This window comes from Gymnoscopelus microlampas (genome assembly GCF_963454915.1).
Source record: "Gymnoscopelus microlampas genome assembly, chromosome: 5".
Classification (NCBI taxonomy): domain Eukaryota; kingdom Metazoa; phylum Chordata; class Actinopteri; order Myctophiformes; family Myctophidae; genus Gymnoscopelus; species Gymnoscopelus microlampas.
Genome location: NC_139942.1, coordinates 37427797 through 37444109, shown reverse-complemented (window position 1 = coordinate 37444109; position 16313 = coordinate 37427797). Strand labels below are relative to the sequence as shown.

Below are 16313 nucleotides of genomic sequence, written 5' to 3'. Positions count from 1 at the left end.
TAAAACAAAATAAAAAAATGTGTATTAAGAGGCTATAATGTTTCTACAAGAGTAAATACCCCCAAAACGTTATCGCATGCAGCAAAGCATTGTGGTAGTTGTAGTGATCCGACTCTGCTGACGTGTAGTCTAGCGACAGCTGTCAACAAGAACACCGGTGTGGGCTGACTGGGCTCATGTGTGAGCTGTGGTTTCATTCTATATTCAGGTATTTAAACACTGATCATTTATGATGCATGTATCTTAGTTGAGCTTGTATGTGTGGTCAGTTGTGTAGATAAAGAGAGGGTGAAATAGATATGATTAGCAAAGTTAACTTACTTACTAGCCTACTCTGTAATAAAATGTAACACACAACAAAGGAAACATTAATGTTATGTTAACCATCACTGGTGTGTCACCTGCACGTAGACTGTAATTTGTAACATACTGTAGCTAAATGTGACATTGTTGTCCTTGTTGCTCATTCTCTCACTATCTCTCTCTCTCTCTCTCTCTCTCTCTCTCTCTCTCTCTCTCTCTCTCTCTCTCTCTCTCTCTCTCTCTCTCTCTCTCTCTCATATCCATCTCTCTAGTCAGCATGGGTCGTGGTTATATAGTAGAGGATGGAGTGGAACATTATCTGTCAGGCCTCTGTGCATCAGGAGCAGCGGGCGTGACAGGTCTGCTCATTGGCCAGGTAAGACTGTCATGTTGATGCAGAGGTATTTTTAAGGAACTGTTGAGGCTGTTTATTTGCAGAGAGTGTTCTGTTGTTCCGACCATCTTTGTTCACCACATCTTACACATAACAGTGGCATCTTGGATACCTGGAACACAAAATACACATTGTTGTAATACGCAATGCTGAATACCCACACTCTGACTTCCATCCTGGGTCTAAAATTGTGTTTAGGTCACGGTGTCACTTGTCTGTCACATGCATGGTCAGTCCACTATCCAGAGTATTTTACCTTCATTGAGACAGATTAAGCTGATGGGGATTGGGGACAGACCACACCAAGGCTCTGGCATGATTCGATCCCAGGCCAGCAGTGGCTCCAGTACATGTATTTCCATAGACTACTACACCGTTTCTGGACTCTGTACCATGTAAGATTAACGTGTATCATCTGCCCCCTTTCCAGAGCTCTGCACAGAGAGATTTTGTTGTCATGGCAACACTGACTCCCCAGAGGGAAGAATCTACTTCAGTAGCTGGGAGCTTATTGAGCAAACAAGACCTGGAGTGGACCACTGAGCATGCCCGACAGGTAACCTCAGAATCATCTTTATTGTTACATCACAGGTAACCTCAACCTGTTATGTACACAACTATATGCCAGTGGTTACCTTGGAAACATTACCTTTTTGTATTTTATTTGCATCAAAGAGAATCAAATGTATTTAAAAATAAACAGATAACACTCATCTTCATTAAGACAAGTTATGTGACAATTACACAGTCATAGAACAGGATTAAACACAGTTGCCACCAAAGTATTTATGGAGCTCCTGGCTGTTGAGGATCAATGAGCTGCTGTTATCTAGATCTCAGAAAGGATACCTTAAAGTCATACTGTGTAACTTTTTCAATTAAAGCTGCACTATCTGTAGCTTTCCTGTTCTACCCCAGATTTGAACCCTGTGCGAATCAATAGAATGTTTTTAACACTGATCTAATAGAGCCTGCCTGAATTTAAACCAGTTCAGGTCAAAAGTTGTGTCAAACAAGAAACAGGATGGTCTCAAAGGTCTCAATAAAAGAGAAGGGAGACCAAATACAACCACCCCAATTGTGTGTGTTAACTTGTAGGTGCTGCTGTTATCTTGTTGTTAATCTGTACTTGTATGTTTCTCGTTTGTACTTGTTGACAGTATTCTTACGTGTGTTTCCAGGTGTCCAGGATGCTGCCTGGAGGCCTGTCTGTACTGGGAATCTTCATGATTACTGATGTTGATGCCAAGGACACACTGAACACTCTGAGACAGGTCAGCTTTACACACACACACACACACACACACACACACACACACACACACACACACACACACACACACACACACACACACACACACACACACACACACACACACACACACACACTGCTGAAATGGGACAGGTACACATGTTATGTGTGGACTAAAAGTTTACCTAAATGTAAGCTAAAGTTTAAAGTATGTCACATGCATCTGTCATTGCCACTACCTACTATATGTATGTCCTCTGTTTATTGTGTCTGTGTGAAGCTGGTATTTGGAATAGAGAACCTGATCTCCAGAGGTCATCTGTGGAGCCTTGCAGATGATGACATCACAGACCGCATCACATTACACATCAACTCAAAAACCAGAAAGTATCCTTTGACACCGAGTTCTCATATTGTTCTGATAATGTTATGTCCACAATCAATGAATGGATAGGAGGGAGGAGGATAGGTTGAGGATGGAGAGATGGATGAATGGTCAGATCGAAGGACAGACGCACGGATGAAAGAGACAGTTTAGTTAATGGTTGGGTGATGACTAGGTGCCTGTGGATAGCAGTGTAAATAAGTGAATGAAATGAATAAATCAGTGGGGCATAAATAAATGCTAATAGTATTTTGTGAAGTTTGTGTGAAAGTTCTTTAACCCTCTATGTCAGAACTGTCTGCAGAACCTTTGATGTGAAAGACCCCAAGGTAGGTTCAGCATATACTTTCCTTTGATTCGGTATTGCAGCTGCCATCCGTAGCCATGTTAGCTGAACTGTTCAGATGGGTCATTTTGTCATCGTACCGCAAGTGAACTGTTTTGTGATTGGCTGTTTCAGAGCACAGCCAAGCCTGCTGATTGGAAGTACCAATCAGGTGTGTGTGCCTCATGGCCAATGGTGTCATGTTCTCTCAGAGTGGAGCTTCTGGTACCCATGCCAGAGAACAGAACAAGCCTAGAAGATGTGGAGAAATGTCTAAAGGTAGGGAGTGGGACACATACAGTCGTACTGTATAGACGAATCCACAGACGCGCTGCCTGTAGGCAATCATAACTGCGGTGTCGCAGTGCGGAGCGGCAGCCACTTGACACCGCAGTTATAATTGTCTTCTGTGGATTCGTCTATACTGATAACAGCAACAATATTGAGGAGGTGGAAGAATGCCTGAAGAGTAAAATAATATAAACACACACACACACACACACTCAGATTTTACATTTGTTTGTATTTCAAATAAAGTTCAGCACACAGCTTTAGAATAAAAACATGAAGCAAAAGTTCATATTTAATGTTATACTATGCAAAAATGAGTTAAAAGTCAAAGATGATTATGAGGTAAAGAATATTTTTCAGGCATTCAATGGACATCTTCTCTGGTCAATCTTTGTTTCAGGAGGGACTGAAAACATGGACACACCAGATTGAGAGTGGAGTTTGTCTCATCAATGGAAAGAGGCTCCCAGATGACACAGAGCTCTCAGCAGGACAGGTGATAATTGATCTACCTGACTTTTAAAGGCAGGATTTATAGCAGATTTATTAAATGTGTTTACCTACTGAATGGAAGGAAGCTCACCTGTCAACAATAGAAGACTGCATTTTTTACTATATTTACAGTAGCAGTGCTTAGAAGGAGCAGCAAACCCAACCTTAACAAACAAAGCCAAAACATTTCATGAAGAAAACAGTAAAGCCTCACACACTGCTAACGGCCGGCACACACCAGAGAATGTGCGCGAGACGCATGCGAGCCCCGCATACGCACATGCGCATAGATAGATCCAATCCTATTTTAAAGCTTGCGTATGCAGGGCTCGCGTTATGCGCATGCCTGGTGTAGCCGGTATCATTCATACTGCATCAATTGGATCTTTCCAAATGCGCTTTACACAAGCAGTAAATTCCATACGCATACGCACGCTTTGTGCCTGGTGTAGTCCGGGCGTAATATGCTCCCACTGTTTATTGCATGTCTGTATCAGTCTGGATCAGAAATAAACGTTCCAGATGTGAACAAAACGTTAACTTGTAATAAACAGTGGGAGGATATTAGACTTTGTTTTCTTTATTGTTTTCTTTATGAAAAAATAAACTTACCCACTGTCCATCTCTCCTCTTTAGAAGAAGAATGTGAAACAGATACTAAAAGCTCAGCTTCTCACCACACCGGTAAGACACACACACACACACACACACACACACACACACACACACACACACACACACACACACACACACACACACATTTTCTCCCCATTTAAGTCATTGTCAATTCCCCCCATGTGGACTGCAGTTCCTGTTACTGCCAATCTCCACTTTTGTTCTGTGGAGGGTGTAGACAAGCACATGCCTCCTTTGATACACATGGAGTCAACAGGCGCTTCTTTTTTACCGTACAGTGAGGTACTGGAGGCATGAACCTCCATGTGTGGAGGTTCATGATGCTATCTTCCTCAGTTCCCCTCACTGCTGATCTGGCACCAACCAGTGGGAGTCGCTAGTGCAATGACAAGAAACACAATCTCTTGCTGGCTACCAGGAAATGAAATTGGATCAAAAAATAAAACTACCATTTCCACAGTTATCATCCCTACTGAGCACCATTCCCACAATCATCATATCATAAGAGGGAGTAGTTTACAAAACATATCACATGATCATATACAAATTCAAGAGGGGGTGTAGTTTTATTTCCCTGGTTAAAAGAAATGTCTGCAATGTTTGGCAGGATTGAGACATTAGAAATCTGCACCGACAAAAAATGTTTACACTTTTTTCCAGAACCCCCTTCTGTTGTTGCATGAAGCTGGAAAGCCTCACATCTCGCTATGACTTTTATTTTACCATCATTCATTAAAAAAGATATATATATCTGCACAGCTCTTCACCGTTGTCTCCTGTAGAGTGAATGCAGCCTTTCATTTAGGTGAAATGACACCAGACATGTTTCAACTAAAACTAGATATTTTTTTCTATGTTACATAATATAATAGTTGTCATACTATTCTTCTGTCTACGCACAACCACCCATCTCTCTGTCTTCCTCTTCTCTGTTTTTCTGTTTCTCTCTCTCTCTCCTCCCATACTGTACTCTCTGTCAGTCATGTCAGCATGAGCAGCGGACTACAGCTGTGGTACAGCAGTGTGGAGGTAGTGTGTCAGTGACAGGAACGGTACACGTCAGAGCCTACCTACACAGCAACAAACCAAAAGCTAAACTAGCTGAGAAGGTAAACATTAGAATGCCTCAGACCAGTTTCTCCTCTCTGGAAGACCAGCTGTAGTCAAGGTCTGACCTGTGTTGAAAACATGCTGTCCTTCAGGTTTTGTGACCTTGATATTTACCAAATATGTATTTCAAATGTCTTAAAATACATAAATGTACAAAAAGTTTTTTAAAAAAGTACGAAAATAAATCAAAAACATATTCACAAGGTCCAAAAAATGGGTGATTTTCAAACTTCTAATTTGTTTTATCTGAACACAGCTGTTGAAACGGGATGCGGTGTCCACCGTCGCTGTGAGGGCCCAGATGCTTCTGGAAGAACTGCTGACAGCGGAGGAGGACAACAAGGCCAGCTCCAAAGATGGGCAACAAATTGGTATACAGACACACACATTCGCGCGCACATGCACACATATAGGCTTGTACTGGGACGCTAATTCAAACAGAACCAAGACTACATGATGGTCATGGTAGAATTCTTGTCGAGTGTCAGTCCTTAAATTGGATACTTCATAAAACCTAACTAATTCCGGTCATTTCTACTTGTCTGCACTGTCATTACCATCACAAGAGAGTTTTATCATACAGCTTAAACAAAAAATATAACCCTAAATAATGTTTCATGCAAATAACTTTCGTATCATCTGACTCTGTCTGTCTGTCTGTCTGTCTGCTCTCTGTGTCTCTCTTTCTATCTCAGACCGTTTTGCTCTCCCTCGCCGTGTATTCTGTCCGGTCGGCGGTGCAGGGCCTGTGTGTGTGTGCGACTACCAGTTCAGTGACGAAGGCCTTGCAGAGGTGACTGAGCGGCTGAAAGAAATCCTGGACATAGAGGCAGCTGAGAAGGACTTGGATGTCACACTGGAAACAGCTGGGGACATCACAGAGACAGAAGGTGGGGAATGGCTGTGTGGCTCTGCATTGGCAGAGTGTTGGTGTAATTATTATTACCAACATTAGCATCATTTGTGTTAAATTAGATTCCACGTTATTGATCCCTTGTGGGGAAATTCAAGTATTACACAGTAGCCAAGGTATGGTAATAAAAGCTGAAGTTATATATTGTATAAGGTTTATAGTATAATGTTTGCATGTTTTATGACATTAGTGTCCAATGTCTCTCAACAGTGTATCTAGAGCCCATTGTTGAGAAATCCCTGGTGCCCAGAAAGATCAACTACATTGGTAAATTAAACAAAATGCACCCTGCCTACACCAACATCTTTTGTTCTATGTTTATTGATTGTACATTTGGCCTTTGCGCTTGTTGACCCAAATGTTAACCATCTCTTCTGGGTGGCCTACTCATTGTTCTTCCCAAAATATATTTCTTAAATCTACCCATTCGATTTCAAGTTGTCTTGCTAACTAACAAACACACAAAAACATGAATTACAATACCCTCCCATGCATTGCTGCATACTAGAATGTGTGTGTGTGTGTGTGTGTGTGTGTGTGTGTGTGTGTGTGTGTGTGTGTGTGTGTGTGTGTGTGTGTGTGTGTGTGTGTGTGTGTGTGTGTGTGTGTGTGTGTGTGTGTGCGTGTGCGTGCGTGTGTTCCTTTTTAATTGACTGCTCTGTGTTTTTTAGGTTTTGCAGTTGCCTCTGCAGTCGCCTTGCTTGCCACAGCTGCCTCCCTGCTCTACCTGGACTACTAAAACACACACACACACACACACACACACACACACAACCAATGCTTCCTTTGATCATTTCAATCGACTTAAATGAATAAACTTATTTTTGTTGGTTGAGTTACTGTATATACGGGTATGTCTCTCTCCTACCATTCTCTTGTCAGGATGAGACAAACATCTTTGAGCTGCCATGACTTGTAATAAAATTTCCATTATGGTAAATGAACTGCATTTATAAAGCCCTTTTTCTAGTTTTTAGATCCTCAAAGTGCTTTACGTAGTCCTGAGCCTCATATTCAACCATTCGCATACACACACTGAGGCAGAGGCAGTCAGGCAGAGGCAGCCATGAAAGATGCCAACCTGCTCTTTGGGATTTGGGAGCGGTATGAGTGTCTTGATCAAGGACACAGCGCACAACACCAGGAAGAGCCATGATCAGATGAGCCTGATGTGATCCTGATTTAATCAGGAACCTAATTTATTAAACCGCTCTAACAGACACTGCCGCCCGGTGCCCCATGACTTCATTGAAGGTTTCCAGTTTTGTCTTGTAATGAACAACATGTCATTCAATTTAAAGCGCTCAATATATTGGTTCTGTGAGCAATATAGCTACCTACCTACCTGTCTTAGGTACAAAGGAAAGGATTAGATTTTTCTGGAAAAACGTATCACTGATTGATTGTCCTTAAAGGATGACTTCGTCTTCACCCATTCTCATCTTCATAAATTGGTCCTCACTTCACTAATGCTCATTATAATATGGTACCATTTATGTTTACCCCGTCTGTGTCTCAGAGGAGGGCTTAGTTTAGAAACCCGCCTACCAGTGACATCATCCAGGGGCGCTCTAGCAGGTGCCCAACAAGAGTGCATGTGTGCCCCCGTTCGCGCCCGCGCTGAAAAATTTTGCGGGTTTTGGTCGGATAATTGACTTTTTTGGGGGGGTTTTGTAACTTTATTTCGGTTAATTCGGTTGTTCAGTGGCGATCTGAACCAGGCGATCTGATTTTGAAAAATAATTTAAAAAAAATTGTCATTGTGTGCACTTTTTTTTTTTTTTTTTTGACCAGCACCCAGTGGGTGCTCCTCACCCATAGTGGGTGCTTGTGCCCCCGGGCACCCACGTTATCGGCGCCCTTGACATCATCGATGGGGAATCCAAGCTAATAGAAACTGCAGGCTTTCAATTCCTGGAAAGTTAGCATGCTATGATGGAAGCCATTGTTCTTGCGTTCATAAAAAAAATAAAAAAATAATTGGAACTCATGTTTGAAAAAGAAAAAAGCCTAACGATGATGTCACTGGTGGTAGGTGGGTTTCTGAAGTGTCCACAGAGACACAGACCTAGTAGGAAAAAAAAATACCATTATATCATGAGCATTAGTGAGGACCAATTATATGAAGATAGGTTGAAAATGGGTGAAGTCGTCCTTTAAGTGCCTTCGGGAGTCACAGTATCTGATAGGTCACCAATTTCGATGCAACACCTGTTTTGGATGTGAATCACGTGTCAGTGGCGCTGCTCCGTGGTTGTCATGGAGACGACGTTTTCATCACACTGTGGTCTAGCTGTAGTATGCTAGCCGCTATCCGAGGATACATAAGTTATCCATACCTCCATGACGTTATCTGGTTATTGGTGGTAAGTAGCAGCTCCTTCATGTCTGTGGTTATAATGTACATAACATGCAGGATGCGGTTAGACAACATTTTGTCGATAACGGGCTCCGACTTGATAGATGTGTGTGTGAAAACTCGTAGGCTACAGTAAATGCACTGATGTGCATTCTGTATGGGGGACATATCGATGTTTTGTCCTTTATATATTGGAGTCCTCAAGTCTGTATTTACCATTATGAAACGAGCCTATAGCCTGTCATGTCCCTCTCCCCCTCTGTAGGCGCAGGCGTGGACAAAGTACTTAAATGTTTTACTTAAGTAAAAGCATCAATACTGCAATATAGAAATACTCTGTTACAAGTAAAAGTCCGTAATGCAAAATGTGCTTGAGTGAAAGTACAAAAGTATTGGCATCAAAATGTACTTTAAGTACCAAAAGTACTCATTATGCAGAATGTCCCATTTCAACTTTTCAAATGTTTAAACATCTTTAGAAAATAGCAGATCTACAAGCTCACAATGTATCACATTTTGACACATTTCGAGCTTGTAGATCGGCTATTTATAGCTGAAATGTATATAGGGCTGAAGTGGTTAATGTATGTTTTTGTTTTTGTTTTGTAATTATAATCCAAATCTACAAAGTCACTAGTAACTAACGTTTTTAAATAATGTAGTTGAGTAAAAGTACAATATTTAGATCCGAGATGCAGTGCAGTAGAAGTAAAAGTATTGGAAATTGGAAATACTCAAGTAAAGTACAAATACCTCAAAATTGTACAGTACTTGAGTAAATGTACTTGGTTACTTTCCACCACTGTCTGTAGGCTATCTCTCACTGTGTGTGAATCTCATAGCAGCCAGAGTAGAATGAAACAGAGCTTGGAATTACATTATAATTGATAAAGTATAAGCTGTCATAATGTTTTCTCGCAGACTGGACCTTTTTAAATCATCATCATCATCATCATGCAAGAAATACGGAATGGGACGATCCACTTTCCACCACCTGTGAGCAAAGACAGAGTCATCTGTGAATTCCCAAAGGTATTATTGTTAGAGAAGAGTCTCATGTATCATCATTATTTAAACATGGTACAGTATACCAGTTGAAAACAAGAGGGAATATTTGTCACTCACTTAAACAGGTATAATTCAAGCATTACAATGGAATTATAATGGAAATGTTGGTGTGGCATGCTAACAAGTACAATTAATATAACAACAAGATAATGATAATAATTCTGGATGGCAGGGGTTAAAGCTCTTACGCAGCAATGGTGAGTGTGAGGAAGATGGGATAATTTATTAGCCTGATATATAGAATGTGCAATAAAAGGTACACACCTATGCATACATACACTTACAATGTACATTTGTGCAATTACACAGTATATGCACCTATACTGTACAATAAAGGGCTAGTTATAGATTGAATGCATTTTCTTTCCCTTTTTTTGTCCTTGTCCTTGTTCAGGGCTCTGGCAGCCTCAGGGAAAAACATGTGACATCAATCTAGCATTCGTATCAGTGGTTCTGGCAAATGACTAAATCAGTGTCAGATCAAAGCACTTTGTATAGATTAGCAGTCCAAAGAGGGCCAGTGTTCACCTATGATGGTTTTAGTTCATAAAACGTGTAAGTCTGGTGAGGCTTATATATTTGGGGTTCTCACTCAGGCCAACAACCTATCCCAAGCTAAGTTGTCTCAACTGAAGAACAGAGCCGGTTCACAATCAAAGGCTGCCTTTATATCTCCAAACATGTGTACTACAATCAAACCCAAACAAAAAGTAACCCCCCCCCAGCCCCCCCCCCACCCCCACCCCCCCCCCCCCCCACCCCCCCCCCCCCCCCCCCCCCCCCCCACACACACACACACACACACACACACACACACACACACACACACACACACACACACACACACACACACACACACACACACACGCTAATTATTTGGAGGTGAGTCGTAGAAAGTTCACTGGTTACACCAGTTAGATAAGTTTCCCTTGCCAGCAAGAATACTGGTGCAGCAATCTTACAAAAGCACTAATACATTTACTTATCGTGTGTAAAGATAAATCATGGTCTATTCACAGCTTCAACCATAATATCATACAAATAAACCATTTTCCTGGCTTTATTTTTTGATAATGTTACAAAATCTTTTCACTAGGAACTAATTCAAACAAACTATGGTATTTCTTTGTAAAATACCGTAGCAGCATACTGTGAGTCATCGCCAATAGGCTACATGTGCCAGACCACCGGTATGGTCCTTTGAGTTTAGCTTGTATATATTATTTTGTGTTGATGTTTTCATGAGAGATCCCCATGATATCCACTAACTCAAGTATGTGATTGTCATTGTGTGCAGTATTTCTTTTCATGCAGAATTTCATGTATTTTACCCCTCTTTCCAGTTTTACACACCACGCGCTTGTCTACAGCTAAAAGATGACTGGAACATTGAGACTCATGTTGCCTGCAAAGACAGAGCTTCCAGGCATCAACCGTGAGTTGCCCTAGTTTGGTATTTCCATGTCTTACACAGCTCTAATTAAAATTGCTCCTGACAGCTACATATAATATCAATATATCATTATATTATATATTAGTGTTATGCATACTACATAATGCATAATGCTACACAATAAAATGCTTACTGACATATCTCGTAAATACATAAATGACCAAAATGAGTGTTATGTTTTTAGGTGGGACAGACAGAAGATGTCTAAAGTGGTAGTTGTCGGAGACGTGAATGTGGGAAAGACTTGCCTTATTAACAGGTATTGTGCCAATCACTCATCATTCCATAAAGCTTTTAATTTTTCTCTTTTGCAAACGCTTGAGTTTTTCCTTTGGTTTGCTGCCTGTTTTTCCCATCAGATTCTGTAAAGATGTGTTTGACAGAGACTACAAGGCCACCATAGGGGTGGACTTTGAGATTGAGAGGTTTGAGATATCTGGAGTTCCGTTCTCACTTCAGATGTGAGTCATTTCATTTTCAAGAGAATGTGATCATTTATTGTATTCAGATTTGATTAGATTTTTGTTTTTGTTTTATTCATGCACTAATTGCTCCTTTACTCACTCCATGTAGCTGGGACACAGCGGGTCAGGAAAAATTCAAATGCATCGCCTCAGCATATTACAGAGGAGCTCAGAGTAAGATAATAATATGAAACAAGATATGACAAGTCATAATATCCCGCTTGCGGCAGGCTTTTTTTGCCCCAATCTGGAGCACAAAATGTAAAAGTGGTCTTTAAAATGAAATGTCAGCCATTCCAATGCAACCGAAAGGACTCCACAGAGAGGTTCATCGGTTGGCTACCAATATAAAGTGTGTGTGTGTGTGTGTGTGTGTGTGTGTGTGTGTGTGTGTGTGTGTGTGTGTGTGTGTGTGTGTGTGTTAACGAAAAGTGCAGTAGAACCTTTACCAGACCATAGTGAAGTCTGTGGGTTTCAGATACCACATAGCCTTTATAAAAGTGAAGCTCACAACGTGTCTTTTAATTTCATGCAAGTTTGCCCTTTCCACTACTGGCTTACATGAACAAAATACCCAAATGGGTCCATTTGGTTTCATTAATGTCTTTTCTAATTCAAGTATTCAATAAAAAATGAAAAAGAGCAGATCTACAAGCACACAAGGCGGCGACGCGTTGTGAGCTTGTAGATCTGCTATTTTAATGAAGCATGAAACACGCTGATTTTAGCGTCAGTTTTGATGCTAAAAGCATCATCAATCTTGGAATGGTTTGCATAATTTTAATCACAAGGCACGTACCTTTAAAATGGTATATAGATTGACAATGTAGGTGACACACACGCAAGTGTAAATGTGTTTGTTTGGGAAAAAAACGCTTGTTTCGGCGCTTGTTTTTCATTCACACACACACACACACACACACACACACACACACACACACACACACACACACACACACACACACACACACACACACACACACACACACACACACACACACACACACACACACACACACACAGTGTTGCCATGTGTACTAATTTTAAGCGACCTCGTGTTCTGTAAAGTTGCTTGTAAATATTGGTAGTTGCTTTTTATTTGTTATTATTTTGTTGTGAGCTTGTAGATCGGCTACTTCCAAATAGTCTATTTTCAAATAGCCGATGCATAAAGGTTTAAAGTGCTCATGTAGCCTAATAGTCACTTAAATATTTGGCTTGTTTTCATTGACCTGGTTGTTTATTTCTCTCTCATAAATCTGGCAACCGTGTCTTTGTTTAGACCAGCGAAGAAGAAAATGCGGAAGTGATGTTTTTTTCCCGTGTGAAAGACAGTATTATGTTGCGAAAATATAAAGACATTACAGCACCATAACATGGTTAATACATTTTATTGTGGGATGTACAATACATGAAAATTACGGGTGTAATAACGCGACTTGCGTCGAGAACTAATGGAGAGCGGACATGACCGCGTTTGGCTAAAAACTGTTAGTTAGTTGCTGTTACTATTAGCCAAAATCGGCTAGCGCTGGAAGGAATCCACTTCACATTAACACATTTATATCATATTTACATGCCGAGTTAAGCTCTGACATTTAAGTGATATGTAGCCTGATATTACCAGATTGCTATAGTGGGTTTAGAATATTTTAGACGTTTTTTTTTCATTTGCTCATTGCTCATTTCAGGTCTTCTGGAAAATCAGCCAGCCCTAGAAGACTGTCTTCATGGACAGTCAGAGGCGTGTCTAGTCCCATAGCTTGGGAGGACAAGGCCGGCCGTTCAGAGTATGGGAACGTATCCCATTGGCTTAAACGACAGCCAATCACGCAAAAAAAGTGTCCAATACATGTCGGAAATATGTCGGGTCAGAGTCAGAGTGAATATAGACCCGCCAGCTTTCAGCAAGCGGGTAATAATAGTCAATTAATTTGGTATATATCACCTCTTTCAAAACAAGTGGCAATTTTATTAGATTTATTTTAAAAGATAAAACACACACACACACACACACACACACACACACACACACACACACACACACACACACACACACACACACACACACGTAGAAGAGCTTTAAATCCATGTATTGTGTAAAAGTTGTCATATGATGCTATACAACATTTTACATTGTGATTATAGTGTAGTTGTAAGTAAATTAGTATAAATGCAGGTAAAAGCGCTTGTTTTGTCTTTTCCAGTGATCATTACAGTCTTTGACATGGCAGACATCAAGACACTTGAACATACACGGTAGGTCTAAGGTCAAAACATAAAACAATCCTGAAATCAAATGACAGGATGTCATTCAAATTCAGATCTTTCCACTATGGATTGAAACAATGTCTAGTTTCAGTGAATTTGACTCAGTGTGTGGGTTCTTCTTGTCTCTATCAATGCTTTGTACTTAATCCAGGACCCACTGTTGATGTGTGTATACTGTATGTAACTCTCCGCTCTTCACTTCTCTCCAGGCAGTGGCTGGAGGATGCCATGAAAGACAATGAGCCAGGTTCCTGCTTAATTTTCTTGGTTGGCACCAAGAGCGACTTGCTTGTGAGTGCAGTCATGTGTATGGATTCCACATAACTCCTTCTTTTCTAGCTTATGTAATTGTTTGTTTTCACAGGCTCATGGTGTTAAATTAAGGTATTTTCTCGGGCATTTATTTACTTTTTTTTTATATAAAAATGAGTGTAGAAAGACAGACAACAGGGGGAGAGAGTCAGGGAGTGACATGCAGCAAGGGTCTGCCGGAGCTCAAACCCAGGACTCGCTGACGGGCATCAGAGCCTATGTAGTACACACCTTAACCATCTTTACCATTTGCAGGCCCCAGAAGAACAGCGGAGGACAGAGAAAGATGCTATCCAGATGGCAATGGAAATGCAAGCTGAGTTTTGGGCTGTTTCAGCCAAATCAGGTATAACCAAGAATCTACAACTATTCTGTTTTAGCATTTTATAAATATGAGTACAAACTAGTATATTCTTTGTTCCAAGACACCATTGTTAAGGTTTCAAAGAGGAGATTGTGTGACTACTTACTGTACCTGTATTTAGGATAGGTGCTGTATAAAGAGGCAGAAATCAAAGAGGGGTAAAATATCCACACATTGAGTTTGCTCCCAAACAAATGTATTTTAAGGGCAATGCTTCGACCCTATATGATGAAGGCCTATAAGGTCGATAATGTTGTTTGGGAGCTATAATCAGTGTTCACATATTTTACCCCTCATTGACCATTGCTGAGGTACAATGTTTATTTGATCATTTTCCTGTTATAGGGGAGAATGTGCAGGAGTTCTTCTTAAGGGTGGCAGCCTTGGCCTTCGAGGATGCAACTCTAAAGGACTTGGAGAGAGGGGTCACTCCCACCAGCATTGGACGAGGAGGGAATATCCGTAAGAGACAAGTTTAATCTCATCCAAAGAGAGAGTTTTACGATTATTGTTTTATAGTTAACTATGTGTGCATCCAAACTATGTGCAGACTTGAGACTAAGAACCACAACTGGCACTATAGATCCTAATAGGCTGTGACAAAATGCAAATAAACAGCTTATATTCGGGTGTTAAGTTAAAAATCAGCTTCAATCAGTTTTAACCACTCAAACCCTATATACTTACTTGTACGGAGTCCCCCAGGGGTATGTACTATATGCACTCTTTTTTCCAGGTTTACATTAAATCTCTTTGCTGAAAATAACTAATGTACAAGATCACGTGAGCCTGTAGATTCCTTAGTCGGTACTTCTGGTACTTCAGGTAATATGTGCTTATTTATTACACTAGTTTATGTCATGTTGACTTTACTTCATATGACCAATATGATCATATGTAGCAAGTATAATGGTGTAATATATTCCTTCCCAACATACTTAATATGTAAAGATGGCCTTTATTTACATAATTTATATTATATTCATATGTATTATATTTCTCACCAGGATCTGACCGAGCCAACCTGGAGGAGGCCATGTCCAAAGATGTGAAGAGAAACTGTTGCTGAAGAAAAGAGTGGAACAAGGAAAAGAAAGAACAGGACAGGGGAACAAGAGGCATAGATTCTATATGTTAAAAGAAACTGTTATTATTTGACCACTTAAACCATATACTTCTCTGTACATGAAAAGGCAAAAATAGCCGAGGACGATCTGCTATTTTCCCAGACTTTTTGCAGAATATTCGCCTATTTTTGTACGTTCACCTGTTTCCGCCAAATGTTCGCCTATCAGGCATGACCAAAATATGGATGCTAGTGTTCATGTGTTCATGTGGTTAAACAAACTGGAATGTCATTTGCTTTTTGTACATGTCCCATCACTCTTTGAAATAGAGAACTGCCATGTGTTCTGGATTTGATGTATGTTACAAGATTTTAAACTTTTCGTTAATCGTTTTTTATTTTCCTGACATAGTATTTGTTTCTTTATGCAGTATTTCTTATTTCGTCGAATTTTGTATTATAACCAGATTATTGTATCATAGAGCAAAAAGAGAAACATTTCACGTTTGTTTCAAAATGTATAAAACCTGGCAAAAAGTTTATTTCAGAATATGCTTTGGACACTGGAAGAATAGTTTTACAAATGTATATTTAAAAAAAAAATGCCACTTACAATTCATTTTCTACCATAAATGAGGGACCAAACCTTTTATTGTCAAATAAATGTGTGTGTTTTTCTGCATGAGAACTCATTCATATCTATCATAAAAAGAGCGAGAATCCAAATGTTTATCGTAAAGGACGAGCTACATGCTCTACATTTATTAACTGGAAATAATTTGCTTCTATGAATAAATCAACATTATTTTACCATGAAACTATTGCCACAATTCTTGCAAACCAAATTATGTTCAG

The 16313-nt window shown here is 40.2% G+C and overlaps 2 protein-coding genes across 2 annotated transcripts; both read left to right on the top strand.

The window, feature by feature from the left end:
* The first annotated feature begins 132 nt into the window (after window positions 1-132).
* Window positions 133-7065, top strand: odr4 (odr-4 GPCR localization factor homolog). The gene is made up of 14 exons (XM_084057187.1): window positions 133-208; window positions 576-679; window positions 1128-1253; window positions 1879-1971; window positions 2230-2336; window positions 2627-2663; window positions 2795-2938; window positions 3351-3446; window positions 4079-4126; window positions 5059-5187; window positions 5445-5559; window positions 5884-6078; window positions 6312-6368; window positions 6773-7065. Exons 2-14 carry the CDS (start codon window positions 581-583, stop codon window positions 6838-6840), a joined length of 1314 nt encoding a protein of 437 aa, XP_083913313.1. The 5' UTR covers window positions 133-208; window positions 576-580; the 3' UTR covers window positions 6841-7065.
* A 1286-nt stretch (window positions 7066-8351) lies between these two features.
* On the top strand, window positions 8352-16246 carry rab36 (RAB36, member RAS oncogene family). Its single transcript, XM_084058286.1, has 11 exons — window positions 8352-8467; window positions 9382-9492; window positions 10872-10963; window positions 11166-11240; window positions 11341-11442; window positions 11555-11619; window positions 13653-13704; window positions 13926-14007; window positions 14284-14374; window positions 14738-14854; window positions 15400-16246. Exons 2-11 carry the CDS (start codon window positions 9415-9417, stop codon window positions 15459-15461), a joined length of 816 nt encoding a protein of 271 aa, XP_083914412.1. The 5' UTR covers window positions 8352-8467; window positions 9382-9414; the 3' UTR covers window positions 15462-16246.
* The last annotated feature ends 67 nt before the right edge of the window (window positions 16247-16313 follow it).

Coding starts and splice junctions, on each gene's coding strand:
- odr4 (XM_084057187.1), top strand. CDS start 581: ATGGGTCGTGGTTATATAGTAGAGGATGGAGTGGAACATTATCTGTCA. Junction 1,972..2,229: donor CACTGAACACTCTGAGACAG/GTCAGCTTTACA, acceptor GTCTGTGTGAAG/CTGGTATTTGGAATAGAGAA. Junction 5,188..5,444: donor AAGCTAAACTAGCTGAGAAG/GTAAACATTAGA, acceptor ATCTGAACACAG/CTGTTGAAACGGGATGCGGT.
- rab36 (XM_084058286.1), top strand. CDS start 9,415: ATGCAAGAAATACGGAATGGGACGATCCACTTTCCACCACCTGTGAGC. Junction 10,964..11,165: donor AGAGCTTCCAGGCATCAACC/GTGAGTTGCCCT, acceptor TTATGTTTTTAG/GTGGGACAGACAGAAGATGT. Junction 14,008..14,283: donor GCACCAAGAGCGACTTGCTT/GTGAGTGCAGTC, acceptor TACCATTTGCAG/GCCCCAGAAGAACAGCGGAG.